This window comes from Mycteria americana, chromosome 2 (assembly GCF_035582795.1).
Source record: "Mycteria americana isolate JAX WOST 10 ecotype Jacksonville Zoo and Gardens chromosome 2, USCA_MyAme_1.0, whole genome shotgun sequence".
In the NCBI taxonomy this organism is placed as follows: Eukaryota; Metazoa; Chordata; class Aves; order Ciconiiformes; family Ciconiidae; genus Mycteria; species Mycteria americana.
Genome location: NC_134366.1, coordinates 162,979,486 through 162,996,971, shown reverse-complemented (window position 1 = coordinate 162,996,971; position 17,486 = coordinate 162,979,486). Strand labels below are relative to the sequence as shown.

Genomic DNA, 17,486 nt, shown 5'->3' with positions numbered 1-17,486 from the left:
CACAGTGCCTCCTCCGGAAACATCAGCCCCATTTCTTGGAGCATCTGGGATTTTCTGTGAGACCTCTCCTTCAATCCAGCACTGACCTGGACTGACCCTGCTTAGCTTGCGAGGCAAAACAAAATTGTAGTGAGGGGACTATGGCTCTAGTAAGCAGATCCTGAACAAAATTGAAGGCTGTTAAAGTGTCTAATTGAATTATTGCACTACAGGGGCATAGTGATTCATAGTGAAGCTAATCACCTGCTGCTTTATCTTGACAGCAAAGAATAGATTGCTAGTTAAACATTTAAAGGTCATAGTCATAGAAATTGTAATAGTGTTGCCTCCCCCCCCACACCCCGGGTGTCTGAAGTTACTAGGGGAAATCAAGAAGATGCTCTTTGGAGATCCGTATTCTGAAGATGAGGCTCAGCATGCTTATCTTTCAGGCTCACGCTGTGGACCTCAATGCATTCATTTATGAGAGAGGCATGCTGAAAAATGTTGCCTTAGCTTTGCCCAAATTTCCCCAAAACACCACCAGTATGGCATTAGTCTTCAGTGGAGAATCAAATTCTCCTAAAATTTGAATCACAGATATTTGGAGGGTTCATTCTTGTTCATCACAGGGAATTCCAGGAGTAAAACTGGAGCTCAGGTCCCTATTCCCACAGACAGATGTGTTCAGTATTTTGGATTTAATAGTGCTTGATGGTTCACTGGGTCAAGAGCATCTTACAGGAAACAAGGTTTTCCTAGTTCTGCTTAAAGAGACTATAGACCTCTGGTTTTACTGTGTTGGCTGAGAAGAGAACAGACTGTTTCTTTCTGGAGGTAACTTGTCCATGCAGATGAGCAGGGGAACTGTGTCACTTGGACAGGACTATCGTTCCTATCCCTGCGGTTGTCCCTGTGGTCACCGAAGCAATCGTCAGGAAGGTTTTGTAGAGAGAGGACTTGGCTCTTTGCCTGGCGGATCCTCCCATGCTCTCTGCTGTAAGAGAGCCTTCCAGGTTGACGAAGGTGATACGCTGTTATCAAAATGCTGGACTTGGTTTAAATGGCCCTTCTTGATGATTCACGCTGCTTAGATCGCATCCAATTCACTGCCATGAGTCACCAGGACAGGTGGTGTCTGTCTTGGTGGCTCTCCTGGAGGAGCGTTTGGATGGTGATGGAGGAAAGTTTGCAGATAAAATAACAGAAACCAGGGCTAAACCTTCTAAACCTCTAGTTTGCTTAAAAAGTCAGTGATGAGCAGTGAGTATCAGCAGTGCGTTATCATGCCAATTTAAATATAGATTTTGAGGGAAGTTTGTAATATTTTCTGCATATGGATGTTTTATGGCAGGAAGCGTATCCTGCTATAAATGAATTAGCATGTTTGAGAGGCTGGGTTGAAGACTGTGTGTGATTTAAGCCTGGAAGTTTTTCCTTTCGGAAGTGTTGGCTGTACTAAATTGATAGACCACTGGCATGTTTTGAGCTTGACCGTTTCCTTACTTTTGGAATGGGTCAGAGAGAGCATGGTGCCGGAACAACGTGTTTCTTTCCTATTGGCTACCAAGTTCTCATACTTAGTGGCCAATAAGCATGTGAAGCTGAGCAACACTTTTATCTAGAGGAGAGGTCTGGGCTACAGACAGCTATTTTGTGATCTGAGGGAGGATGGACCTTGGTCTGACATCTGATGAGGTGTTGGAAGATACTCTGTGTTGATTTCTGTCCTTAAGCCCATCTTTATGGTGTTCTCCTCTCTAGTGGTTCTTATTTTTAGGAGGGATCCTTGGATGCGCTAGTGGCCTTTTCCAGGGCCACAGAACTGCTGTTGGGAGATGTTGATGCCAGTCACATAGAGACAGAGGGGACCAAAACCTCTAAAGGAATAAGGTGGATAACAGCATCCTGCTGCAGATCCAGAGACCTGCATTTGTGCCTGGGTTTGTCCTGTGCCTAAGGCTGTCCCTGGTCAGCCTTGCTCCAAATGCACCGCGCCACTTTGGCCGGAGAGCCAAAGGAAGCTGGCTGAGATCCCGAGCCCATCAAACACTTGTGCGCCGCTGGCTGCAGAAAGCAGGGCGCCTCACCCATGAGGGCTGGTGGCTTGCCTAGATTTCGGACTGACCTTTGACCTTGCTAACAGATGGCAGAATAAATTACGAGGGATATATTTTTACATGAGCAAATTGCACAGGCTTTTACTTTTGGTCTCTGTCTGCTTGTCAGAACATTTTTGCTTGGAGTGCACCTTGGCAGAGAGATGGCTAAGGTAGGCGGTCATCCTGCCCCAAGCAGTCATAGTCCCCCCCCAGCTTGACTTCTCCAGGTTAGAGATAGGTCAGTGTTTCACACTGTTTCACACTATTGCCTGGCAAAGTCCGGTAGCATCAAAGTTGTTTGAAATGTGTCCAGCACAACTCTATTAACAAAACCTTAAAGGAAAGGTGTATTTTTAGTGGCCAGCAGCTACATTCGGATGAGGAGCACCCTGTCTGTATGACTCCCTGGAGGCTGTCTCACACAGGGGTCGGGATGAAGGAAGGTGGTGCCTTCTTGGAAAATAGCTTCTGCTGAAAAGATCTCTTCACCTTTTTTTGCAAGCTCGTTTCTTTTGATATTATTTTTTCTTCCTTTTGCAAAAGGCAGTCAAACTTCAAAGAAAGCCATATCATACCGCCTTCTGTATGCACTTCAGGTTTAAAGCGGAGTCTTCTCACGTTCGGTTCTTGGTAGAAAAAATGTCCCTGAGGATCCTCTCCCTCCTCCTGCCCATCGCAACTGCTGACTTGACTTGTAAGAGTTGCTTCTAGTAAGGGGGGGGAGACACTGGATGAGTAATTGCTGATGCTGGTTTGTACCTGTTTTGTCTTCAATCACTTTCTTCAGTGCTTTAAAATAGTGCTAGGTTTAATTTTGTTTTCGTAGCAGCTAACTCGTTGTGTCTCTTCGCAGCTCAGTACATTTTTTAATTATTTCATGCCTACATTTGCCCCTAGCTCACCTACATTTTAGCAAACCTGGTGTAAAGCTTTGTTAGTAGATAAACCAGAGCTCCTTGAGTGTGATTCTGTTTTTATTAACGTTTACAATTCATCAGTCTCCACAGGATTTTTTAGTGCTTCCCACCTCTGCTGCTGTAGGGTTTTGCCACATCTCCCGGCTAGGAAAATAATGCACGGCATGGAATATATCCCACGTGTCTTGCTGGTTTATCCTGGGTTGCCAACTGAGGTACCTTGTTCTTGTTTTATTATAGTCTGACCTGCAAGCCGTGCCTTTCATGGCCTTTTGATCCTTTTGGGAATGGCAGATTAACGAGACTAACTACTTTCTTTGGACAGATTTTTTTCTTAACCAGAGAAATACTGCTTACATCAAGACCCAATTATACCGTCCTTACTCCCCTACTGAAAACCAGTTCTTTGGGGGCTATCTTTCTAATTGAATCATTTATTTTACCTACTTTAAACAAACTGTTACAAAAATCTAGGCTAAAGCCTATTGCAAACAGTTGTATCTGAAATGGATTGCAGCTGGACAGATTAAACGTGGCAATTATTTCTGTTCAAGGCATGCCCTTGAGTTCGCTCAGGATGAGTGGCAGTGCTGCTGCCTTGGAAGACAAATTCAGAGATAATCGGCGCCCGTGCGAGTGCTGCATTGCAGTTACTGTCAGCTTACGTCACGGACAGATACTCCGGCAGCCAAAGGGCTCCTCGGGAGCCTGAGGAGAGCGTGGCTTTAGTACCACGTAACGGCAGATCTCATGGTCTGTGTTCTCTGTGCTTCTTACTGCGTATCTTGGGCTTTCTGCAGAGGGTAGCCTTTATCAGCAGCTCTCTGTTCTCCTTAATGCAGTGTAAAAAGCTGAGAGTGCTTATCCCTTTACAGGGTTTTGGCTGAAGGGTTTTTTTAGCCTCATTTTTTAATATATATATTTAGAGACTTAGGCGTCATGTTGTGATTACAACTTTGACACCATTTGAACCTGTCTGCTTTAATTAGCAGCTGGCATTGCCGTATTTATAGATAGATGGAAAAAGCATGAGCTAGCCATAGTTTTCAATGCAGGGTGTATTTTTTTCTGTTGGCAAGTAGTTCTTATCCATTTTTCCATAGATAAACCGGCTTGGCAACCTGCAGATGTTGCAAGCACTGGGTACTGATGCTTGAAATAGAAATGGACTCTGAAGAGGATGTGGGATGGGGGAAATAAATCAGAAACTGGTGTTGCATTGGAAGTCTATTAAGACTGATGATAGGTCACGCTTACCGGAGTGTAACTGGAGAAGTTGACCACATTAAAAATGAGCACATTAAAAATATATATATTTTTAAATCTTGTTTGTATCACATTATTAAGGTTCATTTTCACTTTGGCATGATGTGGTAATGAAACTAGTTACCAGTACAAGTCTTTGGCTGTTTAGCATGGTTAAGTTGGTTGATGGGTATTTGTACAAGCGGGAGAAATGGATTGATTCTTTCTGGAACAAGTTGTGTCTGGTCTATAAATGATGTGAAAAGTGTGTGTGTGTGCGTGCATGTGTTTCTCTTTTTAACCGCAACTTCAAATTTGCAAAAGTTTTGGCCTGCGTTGACCCTGCAATGCCCAGGAGAATGTCACAGAACGAGAACGGTGTCATGTTATTAAACTCCCATGTGTTAGCTGCTCCTCAAGAACGGCCTGCAGATGCACTTTACTCTGGGGAAAACAATTTGAAGCACCTTTGCCCTCTTTTGAGAAGCTCCCCTTAAATAAAACCATAAATTACTTCTCAGTGCAGACGTTAAATATAGTTAGACGTTAAATATTACAGACATTAAATATATAAAACACACGAGTGTTGCTGAGCAGCTCACGTGGGGGTCACTCGTTGATGGGTACACGGTGAGAAGATGCTTTGCTCTGTACGGCGTTTGGTTGCCATGATCTCGACACAGTTGTATTGCAGCCCGGGCTTTGCGCTGCCTGTGGACTTGCGGTAGGGTACACACCGTTGTCTGGAAACACACAGCTCATGAATCAGTGCCTTAAAGCATTACTGCCCATCAGGGGAAGGTGGGCAATTCAGTAACTGCCTCTTGCCTGCACACCTTTTCAGAGTGCCTGCATCCTTATTCTGCAGACTGTATTTTTCACTGTCTTCCAAGATTTCTGCCTTTCAGTCTCAGACAGAGCTGAACATGCTGGTGAGCAGCAGATGGATTTGAGTCAAGCTTACGCTTGGGGATTTGGGACTAGAGCCCAAGTCTTAAAGCTTCCAAAACCTGGGGGCTCTCCCTTCGGTTAGCAAAATAAAACCTCATCGTCTCTGTTGGCCCTGTGTGTTACAAACTGGTTTTGAGACCACATGGCAAGATGACTTTCTGTTGAGTGATCCAAGGCCTTTCTTCCCCAGCATGTCCAGCACAGTGTTACAAATGTGGGTTTCCTAAAGCTCTCAGTAACTGTGAGCATGTTTGTGTGTGTGTAATTTCTGAGTGACCTGTCCCTCAAGTTGACCATCTCTGGTAGAAGAGCTGGGTGAATTGATCATTCCTGCTTCACATGGCTGAGCAGGATGGAAGGAAGAGAAACCTTTTGTGTAATAGTATCACTGTGAAATGTGGGAATATGGGTTATACGGTACTAAATCAGGGTGGTCTCTGGGGGGAGTACTTAATAAATTCTAAATAGGAGGTGACCCTTTCTGAGCACTTTCCTTTAAACTTGTAATTTATATGCTAGTCTTGTGCATTACAGTGCTTAAAGCCTAGGTCAGAAATCCTCCATTCAACTTTGACACTTCCTTTTGTCTTTAATAGATAAATTAATAGCAATAGGTCACAGCCAACTGTGTATTGTAGGTGCGGGTTGATGACGTCTGTTAGAAGAACAAGGGAGCATCAGAGCGTGTGAGGAGCTGTGACGTTTAGATGGATTTCCTGCATTACCAGAGATGTCAAATGACCAGATGAATGTTTTTGTACTAAAATCAGCTCAACCGTAAAATACTGTGAATTAATTTTTTGAGAAACCCTAAGAAATGCAACAAAAATAAACGTACATGGATGCATTTGAACAAGTTAGTGGTTGGGCCGGCTGCTTTTTGTAGGTGAACTTTAATTGGTTTTGTGTCATTTTGAAAATACCACAGATGTCATTTTTTCCCAGATTGGGTTGTCACAATGCTGTTTTGTGTGCATAAGGTGGATGTTTGAATTCCTTTGGCATGAAAGCTTTTACTTGGATAAAACCAATAAACACTTTCCACATGTATTTGCTGTGTTACGTTGACAAAGCAGTGTTACGGGAGCACAGCCTCCCAAGAGGCGCTTGGAAAACTGGAGGTTTGAACTGCTGGGACAATGGACTCTGGATTTTAGGTAAGGAAAACAATTTTCACAGTGGTACTAGTCAGCAACTGAAAGAGGAGCCCAGGAGTCTCTACCCATAGAGACACTCAAAGCTGGACTGGACAGGCCCCCAGGAACCCCATCAAAGTTAGCCCTACTTTTAGTGGGGAAGCAGACCACATGGCCTACCGAGGTCCCCTCCAGCCTGAGTTGTTTCGTGTCTCTCTGTTGCATGAGATGCTGAAAGGAAGGATGTTACACCAGTATTTGGAGGGGAACAGTACAGGCATGTGGACTTCCCTGCAGTGGAAGGAGGGGCATCCCCTAAGAAAGGTAGTAACATAGTTTTGCATGCTATTGCTACAAAAGCCTTAGCAGCACTCTGTATGTGGTTGGCAGCCTTATTTAAAACTGTCCAGCCCCGGTTGGTTTGATGATTAAGGACTATAAGATGAGCAGAACTTGACTAGAATGGTAATAGTACTGTGAAGGTTTGTCCTGTGTGGAGTGTAAGATGCGAATCCCCTCTTGCTCCTCTCCTTGGGGCTGTTCAATGGGAGGAGGTACAAAAGGTGTTCTGTTCTGCAGTGAGGGAACAGCTAAAATGATGGAGAAGCGGTGCTGTAAAGCAACTTCTGTGGGCACAGGGATAGCTTCTGCTCCCCTTTCAAGGCTTAAATTTCAGGATTTGTAAAGCCCTGTTTTTAATTCATCTTCATTTTCCTTCTGTCTTTTGGTTTCTAGTCTTTTTCATTGATTCAAATCCTGGTTTCCTGAAGCTTCTTGCAGTTGTTCTTACTAAGGGTGACTGAGTGATATTTTAAAACTTAGCCTTCTTGCACAGATCTTACAAACCTGGTGTGCATTGCATGTGTGTGTGTCGCAGCGGGCAAGTACAGCAGAATTACATGCATCTGCTGTTCCAGTGGTCAGAGATGTGTTCGCTGCAGTCCAACAGAGCTTGTTTGGAAGGAGAAATCCAGTCGCTGTCCTCGCGGAAAGAGATGAGCACCTCCTCGGTGTTTGCATGCCAATTGGCGCTGCTAAGCGTCTTGCTATATGCCGTGTTTGTAATGCCATACACCTCTGCGGCTTCATTTGATCTTTTCTGCAAGATGTGCTTTTTTCTTTTTGTGAATCAAAGAACTCTTGAAGCTTTTCTCTTGCTGCACTCTTCATGGTTTAAGCAGGCACACTTTAAATGCAGCCTGACAGCTTAGATTGTTTGGAAGGATTTGTGGGATAAACAGGAGTTTGCCTGCGGAGCATATGAATCTGTGCGTTCAAAGCAGCCAAAGATCTGGGGAGCATGATCCTGTGCTTGTAAGCTGTCTCACCTGATCTGCATGCAGTCTTGTTCTTGTGTGAAGCTTGATTCACTTGCTGCTTACAAGTAAAGGAGAAAATGCCCGTACCTTTTGTAAATTCGAAAGTTTGAATTCAGAGTTTGCTGTGTGTTTCTGAGCACCTGTTTATTGAGTTTGTGGCCAAAAGCGCAAAGATGTTTTTTCGTTGCTTGGTTTCTCTGCTTGAAGGTGACTGTCCTCATTTCACTTTCTGTAACAGGTGGAATATTACTTTTTTTCTAAAGCCGCATTCAGTGTTGTGTAGCAAATTCCTTCGTACTGCGGGCTTAAGCAGCCAGCTGGTGTCAAACCCATGTGGTGACATTCTCCTTTGCTTTTGTGAAAATTCATTATCTTGTAGTAAGGCTGAGGAAGCTGAAGTTGAAAATAAGTGGGATGCTGCCAAAAAAAAAAAGCCTATCACTGAGGACAGAACTGGTTAACTGTTTGAGAGCTGATCCAATGAACAGCACAACTGTCTTTATATATAGCACTGGGCAAAATGAGCTTTGGGGCAATCTGGATAACTGTAAACACTAGTGCCCTGGATTCTTGTTACCCTTTCATTACCTGCCACTCAATTCAAGAGGTGTGCAGGTTCTCCGTGTGTCTGCTGACGAGTCTCCTGAGTTTTAGAGCAGAAGTCTGCAAAGGCGATGTGTTTTTTTATCTCTAGGCTTCTACCAGGCTTCTACCAGGCCAAATGAGTTTTGAGGCGCACTAAATAAATCAGGGGGGATGAGTTTGAGCCATGGATATTTCAATACATATTTGAGATTATTTTCAATGGCCTTTGGAGCACACAGAGCAGCTGCCTTGAGAAAGTACCAGAAAGAGGATTTATTGCCTGTTGTAGCATCACCACCAGCATCCCCCCCATATATGCCAGTTGCAGTTAGAGATCATTAACACTGAGCAAAGGCACGACATTGCCCCAGCAAGAGGGAACCATGTCCCCGAATATCTGGGGCTGGGGCAGAGCACCCCCTTGCGCCCAGGGACCAGGGTGCTGTGCTCAAGGGTTAGGTGTGCGTTGAGTCTTTTGATGGGTTGATGATGCTGTATCTCTATATAACTAACTGAAACATAATGGACTTTCTCTAAGATTTCCTGAACTGATAATTTCTTAAGGTAGTTTAAATGATTTTTACCTCCCTTTGTCCCTCTGTGATCTTTCCCTCTGTTCACTAAGGAAGCGTGCTCTGTAGGAAGAAGTGACAGCATGTAAAAATAGCACTGCCTTATTCTGCAGATCTGCTTGCTGTGGGGTTTCAGTTAGATCTGCTGACTTGGATTTAAAAAAAATAATCTTTTTCTTCTGCTTTTTGCACCTGCTTGTCCTGGTCATGCTTGATTTTGTGCTTTGGAGGCAGCAGCCATTTGGTCGTAGCTGAAATCCTTGCTGGGTTGGGATCAGCAGCACAGGTGGTAGGGAGACCTGATTAAGGAGCTTTTGACTTTTGGGGCCAGAGGTGTTTGCAAGACGATAGCTGAACACAAAGAGGAGAGATACCTGTAGGTATCTCTGTGGAAATTGCCAGTTCAAAATAAGCAGTGTGTGTGCTGCTGAGCATGTGGTGGAATTGCACTTGGTGTTCCAACCCATTTGCTCTAAGTGTATTATCCCTTCCCGTCATTGAATATTGCTGGCGTCTAATCAGATTACATAGCAGTTCATAGCTGTGCCCAGACAAAATAAAGAGCTGTACTTCAGAAGAACGTAAGGATCTTGAATTACTGCCTTCTTCACACATAGGGTTGACATTAAGCATTCATTTAGAGCCAGATTCATGAAAGTATGGAGATCAATGGGTCTGGCTATCTAAATAGGTCTGAACCAGGTCTCCATCTTTTTGCCATCTGGAGCACGCAGTGCAGTGTGGTCCTCAGTGCAGCGAGTATCCCTGGCTGATGGAGCCAGCCTTCACATACCCGTCGGCTTGCGGCTGAGCTCTGGGATGCTGCACAGGTGAGGGGTTACTCCCGAAATAGCACGTAGGTTTGGTCTCACGTTCTTCAGGAATTCCCTTTTCATTACAAACAGTCCTTTTTATTAGCGTGCTCCCTTTTTTTTTGGACTTTGAGCTTGATGACTCATGTCGCCTGCCTTTCTTAAGTTGTCAGTGGGTGCAGCATTTGGAGCAAAGCAGTTGGATCTGCTCAGATTAAGAGCGTTAGGTTTACGTAGCTATTCATAGAATGATTTCAGAAATATGTTCGACTATAAATTTGAAAAAAAATGGGGAAAAGTTATGGATAGTATTAGTGGGCACAGCTTCATTGCGAGTACAGATGTTTAGCAGACCCTATATGTTTTCAGTAATGAAATTATTTCTATTCCAAAGAATAAAATGTAAATAATGGCCCTTGGAAAACACAAGTGTGGTATTTGCTCTTCTAAGCAAATCTGTTTCTAATGATGCTTTATTTTTGTGGCATTAAAACCTTGATGTGGAACTCTGGGTTCATAAAAATGAGCAACAAGCACCTGCGAGGAGGGATGGATTGAAAGAAATCTCCAGAAGCAAAACACTGCTATCTGTGCTGGCAACACCATTTATGAAAGGGAGAGGAGGAGGGACCAAGCCAGCTTGCACTCCTGGCACAAACAGGCTCGAACTTGAGGCTTTTGTTACTGGGAAACAGTTCTGCCTGGACTTTTACTGCTCTCTAACAGGATGTCATGGTTCAGTGATGCATTTTGTGTCTCTTACAAGTTTGTGAATCAGTGACAGACTCTTAGTTTCTCCAAAATTGAATTGATGCATCCTACGATAACTTAACTTAAACCTTCCCAAAGCATTTTCAGCTACTTGTGTGTGTGACATCCTCTTTAAAAGCAGAGGGCCACAGGTGAGCTTTTCAGCATGCCCTGAAGGCTAACTAAACCCGAACTGTCCAAAGATCATAGCAGGGCTGGTTCATGACCGTATTTAATATGTTGGATGGACTGTGTAGTGACCTCTGTGTGCATGGGTGAAATTCTGACCCTGCTTGTTTAATGGCAGTGCTCGTGTTGACTCCCATGGGGTGAGGATTTTGCCCAGTGTTCTGCTAGGAGAACAGCTAGGGTAAGCAAAAATGCTGCTGAGCAGATGAATAAGCTAGATCAGAAGTCGTCCTACGAACTTTCTTGAATGTTCTTTAACATGCTGACTGGAACATGGTCATAGGCTGTTTTAAGGACTTCCTAAAGTTGGCAGTTGCCAGGGTGGGCTGTGGGCTAGGGATGGCTCAGGTTTCCTGTTCCTTTTGCTTCTTTACTGCTTTAACTAGCTGTCACTGCAACTCTTCTCCTTAACTCTTCTTCCTCCTTTAAAATCAACGCAAACACAATTTGAGATCCTGCTAGTCCCATCAATGAATAAATGCTAGTTTCTTCTGCAAAAGAGAAAATAAACCATCTACTGCATTTTCTTCTCAGGATCGTCTGGACTGCATGGGGCTCTAGCAAATGTGACAACTTCGTATCAGGCCTCTATAAATATGTTTTCCAAGTAATTTGCCCAAAAGGGCGCTCGACTGAACATTGCATGCAAGCTGTTCCTTTGCAATGACAACCGCAGAGATGCGGTACATGACAATGGTCTGCCACAGTTGTTTTATTAAATTTGGCTAATCTAAAATCCTTAGGTGAGTTTGACCTTGAATCTGCATTTGTTGGTCAAGTCTTCTCTGAAAGGTATCTAAATTAAAATGTTTTGTTTTGGTTTTTCTTTTTTAAATACTTCAGGAAATAGTTTTTAGCTGGTTTTGAGCAGCAACTGTCAGAGACCTTGCCAAGCGCTGCTCAGAAAGGCTCTTAGTAGCTGTAGGAATAAGGGTATCCTGTTTTCTTTTTCTGGCTGGTAGATGCTGAACAACATCCCTCTGTTGTCTGCAGTTCTTGATGTGGTTTTCCAACTTACAAGTCTTACCTGAAGGCTGTTGACACCATGAAATATAAAGTGCTACCATAGCTCCACTTTGAGGTTTCTGTCCCAGTAGTAATGCTTACAACCCCTGTGCTGGTCACTTTTAGACAAAAGCCCTCCTTTTTTCCTTGTCTGCTGTAACACCCTGGCACTGATCCCATCATCCTTGAGTTTTCATGGAGGCATCTGCATAAACAGTTTTGCAAGATCAGGGTCCATGCCCTGTGTAATTAGTGATGGAAACTGCTTGCTCTTCTAAAAGCGTGAGTTTGGATAAGGATTGAGTAATGACCATTAACTTAAAATGTCCTATGTCATCCTGTCATAGCCTCCGTGTTCAGAGTTGTGTTTAATAATCTAGCCTGTGTTCCGCTCCTGCTTTAATCTTTGCTCAAAAATGGAAGCCTCTTCTGATAACTTTGAAATTACAAAAGTATTACACCCATTTTTTCATCATTCTCTCCCTTTTGGGAGAGAGGGAAGTAGCCGGCACATTTGGACTCTGCCCTTGAAGATAAAGATGAGCTCGTTAATAAGTCGGAGCCTTAAAGGCACTTCCTGAAAGGCAGTCATCTTCTGAGCCTTCTGGGGCTGCTCAACAGCAAAGCGAGAGGCGGAGGAGAAGAGGTTGATTGTAGTGGGTTGTTTGGAGTATACAGAGGCCGTGCAGTTGTACAGCTGCACATTTCATCAAATAATCATTTCCTTGATATATGATCATTACTAAATACAAATATAATGACTCCAGTAAAACAATTGAGTCTCTCTCCTACGATCTCTCCCTGTTATCTCTCTGCAATGTTGAATGACAAGCACGCATTGAAAGAAAATCATTTATGCTGTTTATGCCGACTCATTGTAGTGTCGTGGTCCACAGGCTTTCATTTAACTATCTGACATGAAAAAGGTTTTTGGTCTTTTACAGGCCTAGGCAGGAATAGGGAGAAGCAGGGAAGGTGAGAGCGAAAGCACGTTTTGCCTTGCAGGGTTGCCTTTTACTTATGAGAAATAAGGCAGATGTTATCGCCCACTTTCTAATCAAATTTGACAGGAGCATTTTGTTAAGCCACTTTCTCTGAGTGGGAATTCTGATGAATACGGCTCTCGTCTCCAGTTTCGAAGTATTACTTTACACCGTTCCCAAGCATTGTTTGCCTTAATGGATGAATTATTGTAGTATGTCAGAGAAGCAGATAATTCACAGCCTCATTTTATAAAGTCAGAGCCCAAGGCACAGTAGCTTAACTTGCATAGCTGCAGAGCAGTGAATGGAGCCCAGGTCACTCACCCAACATACTCTTGGTTTGATAAAATTTGCTATTGTGGCCCCAGTATTTCTCTTCAGGAAATTATAGCTACAGGAGAATGTAATGACTTTTTGCCAGGGACCTGCTTGTAAGTGAAGTGGAGACGGGCAGTGCTTTCAGCATACTCCTGGTGCACTTCTGTTTCAGATGCTTTTTTTGCCACCAAGTCTGTGTGTTGGTAGCACTGAAGAAGGAGTTATCTCCACTTGGTCTTCTGCCCGCCTGGCTCATGGCTCTGTCCTTGAGTAAGTCAAGGCAATTGGTCACTTATGGAGCTGGTCTTTTTGAAAAGATAAACTGTAAATTAATTTGGAGGCTGAAGCAGGTTTTGTGTGACTGTGGCATAGCCCTGTGCAATAAACTTCTTACCAGATTTTGAATACTCAGCTGCATAGCCAATAACCAGGACTTGCACACACATTAATGTTGCTTGTAAGGTCCATCTCCATTTGCAGAGTATGCACGTTGGCTACCTGCTCCTTCTGTGAGCAAACTACTACTGTAATATCGAACGATAATTTATATAAAGCATATGTTACTCTTGTTCACTAAGGCTTTCTGGCAGAGATTGGGTAAAAGAAGCAAATCCAAACTAATGACCCTTGTTACGTTTGGACATTTTCAAACCACTGCAGTGATACGAAATGGTTCCCTTCTGCCAGTTTGTGTAGTCAGCTGATCCCAGCCCTTTGGAAACAGGAGCATCAGTGCAGTTCCGCTGGTGGGAACCAGCCCTTGCAGAAACCTGCTGGCAGTTGAGATAAACCCTTTGCACTGCACGTGTCCCTGGAAGGACTGCTGAATGCATCGGTAATGGCCATGATGCTCCAACTGAATAAATTAAGGGGTGGTGAGAGGCCTGTATTTTTTTTTTTTTTTTGCCTTCTCAGGAAGCATTTTCATTCTTCGCAGTTGGGAACAGGGAGGTAAAGCTCTGTTTAACTCCAGTGCTGTTGGAGTATTTAATACATTGAGGAGGAGCAGTGGGATTCAGGCGTGGGAGGAGATGGGCTGGTACTGTCCTTCCTTCAGTCTGGTGGCTGATTTTTAACAAGGGATTGCTGAGGCACCCCTAAAGCGCAAATTGTTTTAAAGCGCAAATTGTTTTGGCATATCCAAGGAGGTGATCCTTTCTGAAATGCTGCTGCTGCTGTTTTGGCATCCAGAAACTCTGCAGGAGGTGGGCTCCGTGGGCTGTCTCACCTGGGTAGGTATGTAGGGACACTTGGACACAGTTCCTGCCTCTGCTAATCCAGTGAGTGCCAAAATTAAAAAGCCCCTTGTCTCTTGCAAAGGTTCTCTCTCCTACATTTAATTAGACACCACTAACATTAGCTTTTAAACAGGAATTGGAAAAGCGTAGTGACCTTATTGTAGCAGCGTGCGTTGAACGGAGACCGGTTCCCCTTTGCTGGGGCTGAAGGTGCTGGCACACAGCAGCTTTTCAGCGCGCACCTGCCCTCCTCGGTGCTTGCACCGCCTGTCCGTTAGTTGCCAGGTGCGTGGTGAGATGGCAGCGGGCTGCGAATGAGAAGGCTTTGAGGAGTAAAAACAAAGCTCACTCCTGCCTGTGTCCAACAGCATTGTAAGCCTTGTGGCAAGAGGCTGTAGGGAACTCTTTTTAAGTGGTCCTGTCGCAAGAGGAGCGGAGAGGATGGCTGGAAGGACTGTGTAGGGGATGTGCATTTGCTGCAAGCATTACGTTGATATTTTGTGGTACTGTGGAAATCTCATTTCCAAGGTAGTTAAACTTGGTTTATTCTGAATTCAGTTTATTGTAAACTCAGTTTATTTATCAATAAACTCAGTTTATGGATTGTAGCAAGTTATGATTTTGCAGAGGAACAGGAAGTCTTTCATGTCGTAGCCATTTGGAGTGATCGTGTTCCCCAGCGCTTCGTTTTTAGGCAGGTTGAGTTTATAATTTAAGTGCTGTTTGGGAGGGATTTACGCTGTTTAGGGAGGGCTGAGCAGCACCCTTCTCAACAAACGGCTGGCAAGAGCTGCTCCTTCAGGAGTTCAGATCACCTTGCTGACCCTTGCCAGCACTGTCTGACTCCCTGCACACCTCAGCATGGGATGTTCAAGTGGAGCCTTGCCAGCCCCGACCCACTCCCCGCAGCCCTCCCTAGGTCCGCGCTGACTGAGCCGGGGTGCTGGCTCAGCCCTCCCCACCTTTCCAGCAGTACCCCTCATTCCCCTTCCTGAGAAGGCTCCTAAAACCCATCTTCTGCAACGCCTTGTTTCCAGAAGGGGCATTAAAAACTTCTCAAAACCCTTTTTTTTCCCTTTTCCTTTGCGTTGTTAGTCTTTATTCGCAGAATAAAATTAACACCTCATACTTCCATGCTCTTGTAAACACTTATGGATAACATGAAGTTTCAAAAGGTGGGAAGAATCAGTAAGGCCCCTCATCCCCAACCAGTTGGGCTTGAGTTTTTTCCATGGAATAACCTTTTTTTCCAGGCTTTATTTATTTTGTTGTGGTTTTTTTTGAACAAGCACAACTACCAATGTATAGACCTAACTTTGTATAGCTGTTTTGCTGACCTTGCCCATCTATCTGTACTATGTGTTGAGGGGATATATTTATACTTTGGTTATTGGGGTTTCAGTTAAAATTTTGTTACCTTGCAATTTAATATTAATAGTAACTGACCCTTGTTTCCTAGTCTCCAAAACACATGGTGCCTTATTTCCTATTTATTGTTCTGAAGCGACTCTTCCTTTTTGTATAATGGGCTTAGGAAAGCAGTGTCGCTTAACCATTGACAGTCCTCAATACTCCAGTATTTCAGTGAGTTTTCAACCTGAAAAACCTGCCTTTTGCTTAAACTCGATTGGGAATTGTGCTGGTGATGGCCGTGGAAGCGTTTGGTTCATTTCACCATCTCTGCCGTTGGAGCTGTGCCGCATTAAGCTCCAAGTTACTTTTACTTGGCAGCGGCTCCAAAGAAAAATGCCCATGTTCTGGAACAGAGATCCACTTTTTGCTGTGGACATTGTCCTCTTCCTCCAGTTGCTTTCTCCCCGTTATCCTTTCCCCATCTTCTGTATGGCTTTTTGAGCTACCAGAGTCTATTGCAGCTTGTGCAAGTGGAGCATCGCCGGAAGAGGTGGGTCTGGGGCCAGGCTGGAGTCCGTATGCTTTTCCCAGCCACCCGTACTCAACAAGGCTACAGCTCTTCAGTGTTACCAAATAATATTATTTCAAAAGCTCCTTATAAAAACATGAGTAATTGGGCAAGTGACAAAGGACTTTCTGTTTATCTTTTTGAACAATGGAAAATGCCAAATAGCCACAGTTTGGTCTAGTTATTTAGTGTCTTTGTTCCAGGGCCATTTCGTGGGCAGAGGGTTTAATTCTGCAAGAATGCAGGAAGATGGTGACTTGTTTTCATGCTTAAAAAATAAATGAAATTATTAAAATTTAAGGTTTCTTTACTAGGAAAATATTTTTACTTGTGCAATACCATTTTTAAAGCCTAAGGAAGATATTTTACTGTATATTACAAGTCTGAGGTTATTTTAATAATCAGATGAGACTTTTAAATAGATGCTGATATCTGTGCCGTTCCAGAGAATACTACAGTTCGGAAAAGCTTCCTACAAAGGTTGATGTTTGTACCCTGAGAATAGTAGATTTGGCTTGCAAATAGGAACTAAGCAATTATCAAAACTAACACTAATCAAAAGAAAATTATGTTGCAATTTAATAGGCTGACCAAAGTTGGTAATGCTGATTAAAGTGGGAAATGGAGGAATGTGTGTTTTTAAAAGGGAAAACTTCGGAGGAGCAGCACTTGCAAAAAATTATCCTTGCTGTCATACAGTTATCAGAAACCGAGATGAGGGTCTAGAGCAAATAGTGCCACCTCCTGGCAATGTAATGAAAAATATATGCGTGATCTGAGATGGCAGGTACATGTGATACGCTGATGGTATGTGGCAGTGGTGTATGAGGCAATACGTAGCATTAGTTACATATTCTGGAGGAGCAAAATCCTTTTGAGGCATTGGGTCTAAAGAATCTAGAGATGGGAAAATTGGATCGAATCCCCTAGGTTTATTTCCAAAATGTGGAAATAAACTGTCCATAGATGCTTACCTGCTTGCCAGCTTTGCTTCTTGTCTTTTGACATTTCAAACCCTTTTCTTTTAACTCTTCTGCCAAGGAGTTTGGCCTCATGGCATGTAAAGCTTCTGGGAAGAACTGTGTTTTAATCGTGTTTAATTGTTCAGTTCTGGTCTCTGGATGAACAAGAATTAATCTCTTCCCAAGGTGGTAGATATCCCTGAGGTCTGCCTGGTTAATACCCTGGTCAATTCTACAGTTATTATGAATCTGGTTTACAGTTGTTCTGGAAGACTTGGCACCTGCCTTCTGGTTGACATGCCTACACAGGCAGGAATCTCATCAGGGGTCTCACCTGCCTCGTGTTTTGTTTTTCAGGTGGTACCAGAGAGATTGGGTCTGCTCTCACCAGGATGTGTATGAGGCACAGAAGTATAGAGTCCAAACTCCGGCAGTTCTCAAGGTGAGTGGCTCTGTACCTGGCCTGGACCTCGAGGTTCGTCTTTCATTTGCTACTGGGGAA

At 43.7% G+C, this 17,486-nt stretch overlaps 1 protein-coding gene across 9 annotated transcripts in view; it reads left to right on the top strand.

Moving 5' to 3' along the window:
- MTSS1 (MTSS I-BAR domain containing 1) overlaps positions 1–17,486 on the top strand; it is a 128,077-nt gene that overhangs the window by 76,041 nt on the left and 34,550 nt on the right. For all 9 annotated transcript variants that reach the window (XM_075495243.1, XM_075495242.1, XM_075495248.1 and 6 more), the window contains one exon: positions 17,342–17,426. In XM_075495243.1, the coding sequence (XP_075351358.1) occupies positions 17,342–17,426 (85 nt within the window). The remainder of the gene's footprint in view (positions 1–17,341; positions 17,427–17,486) is intronic.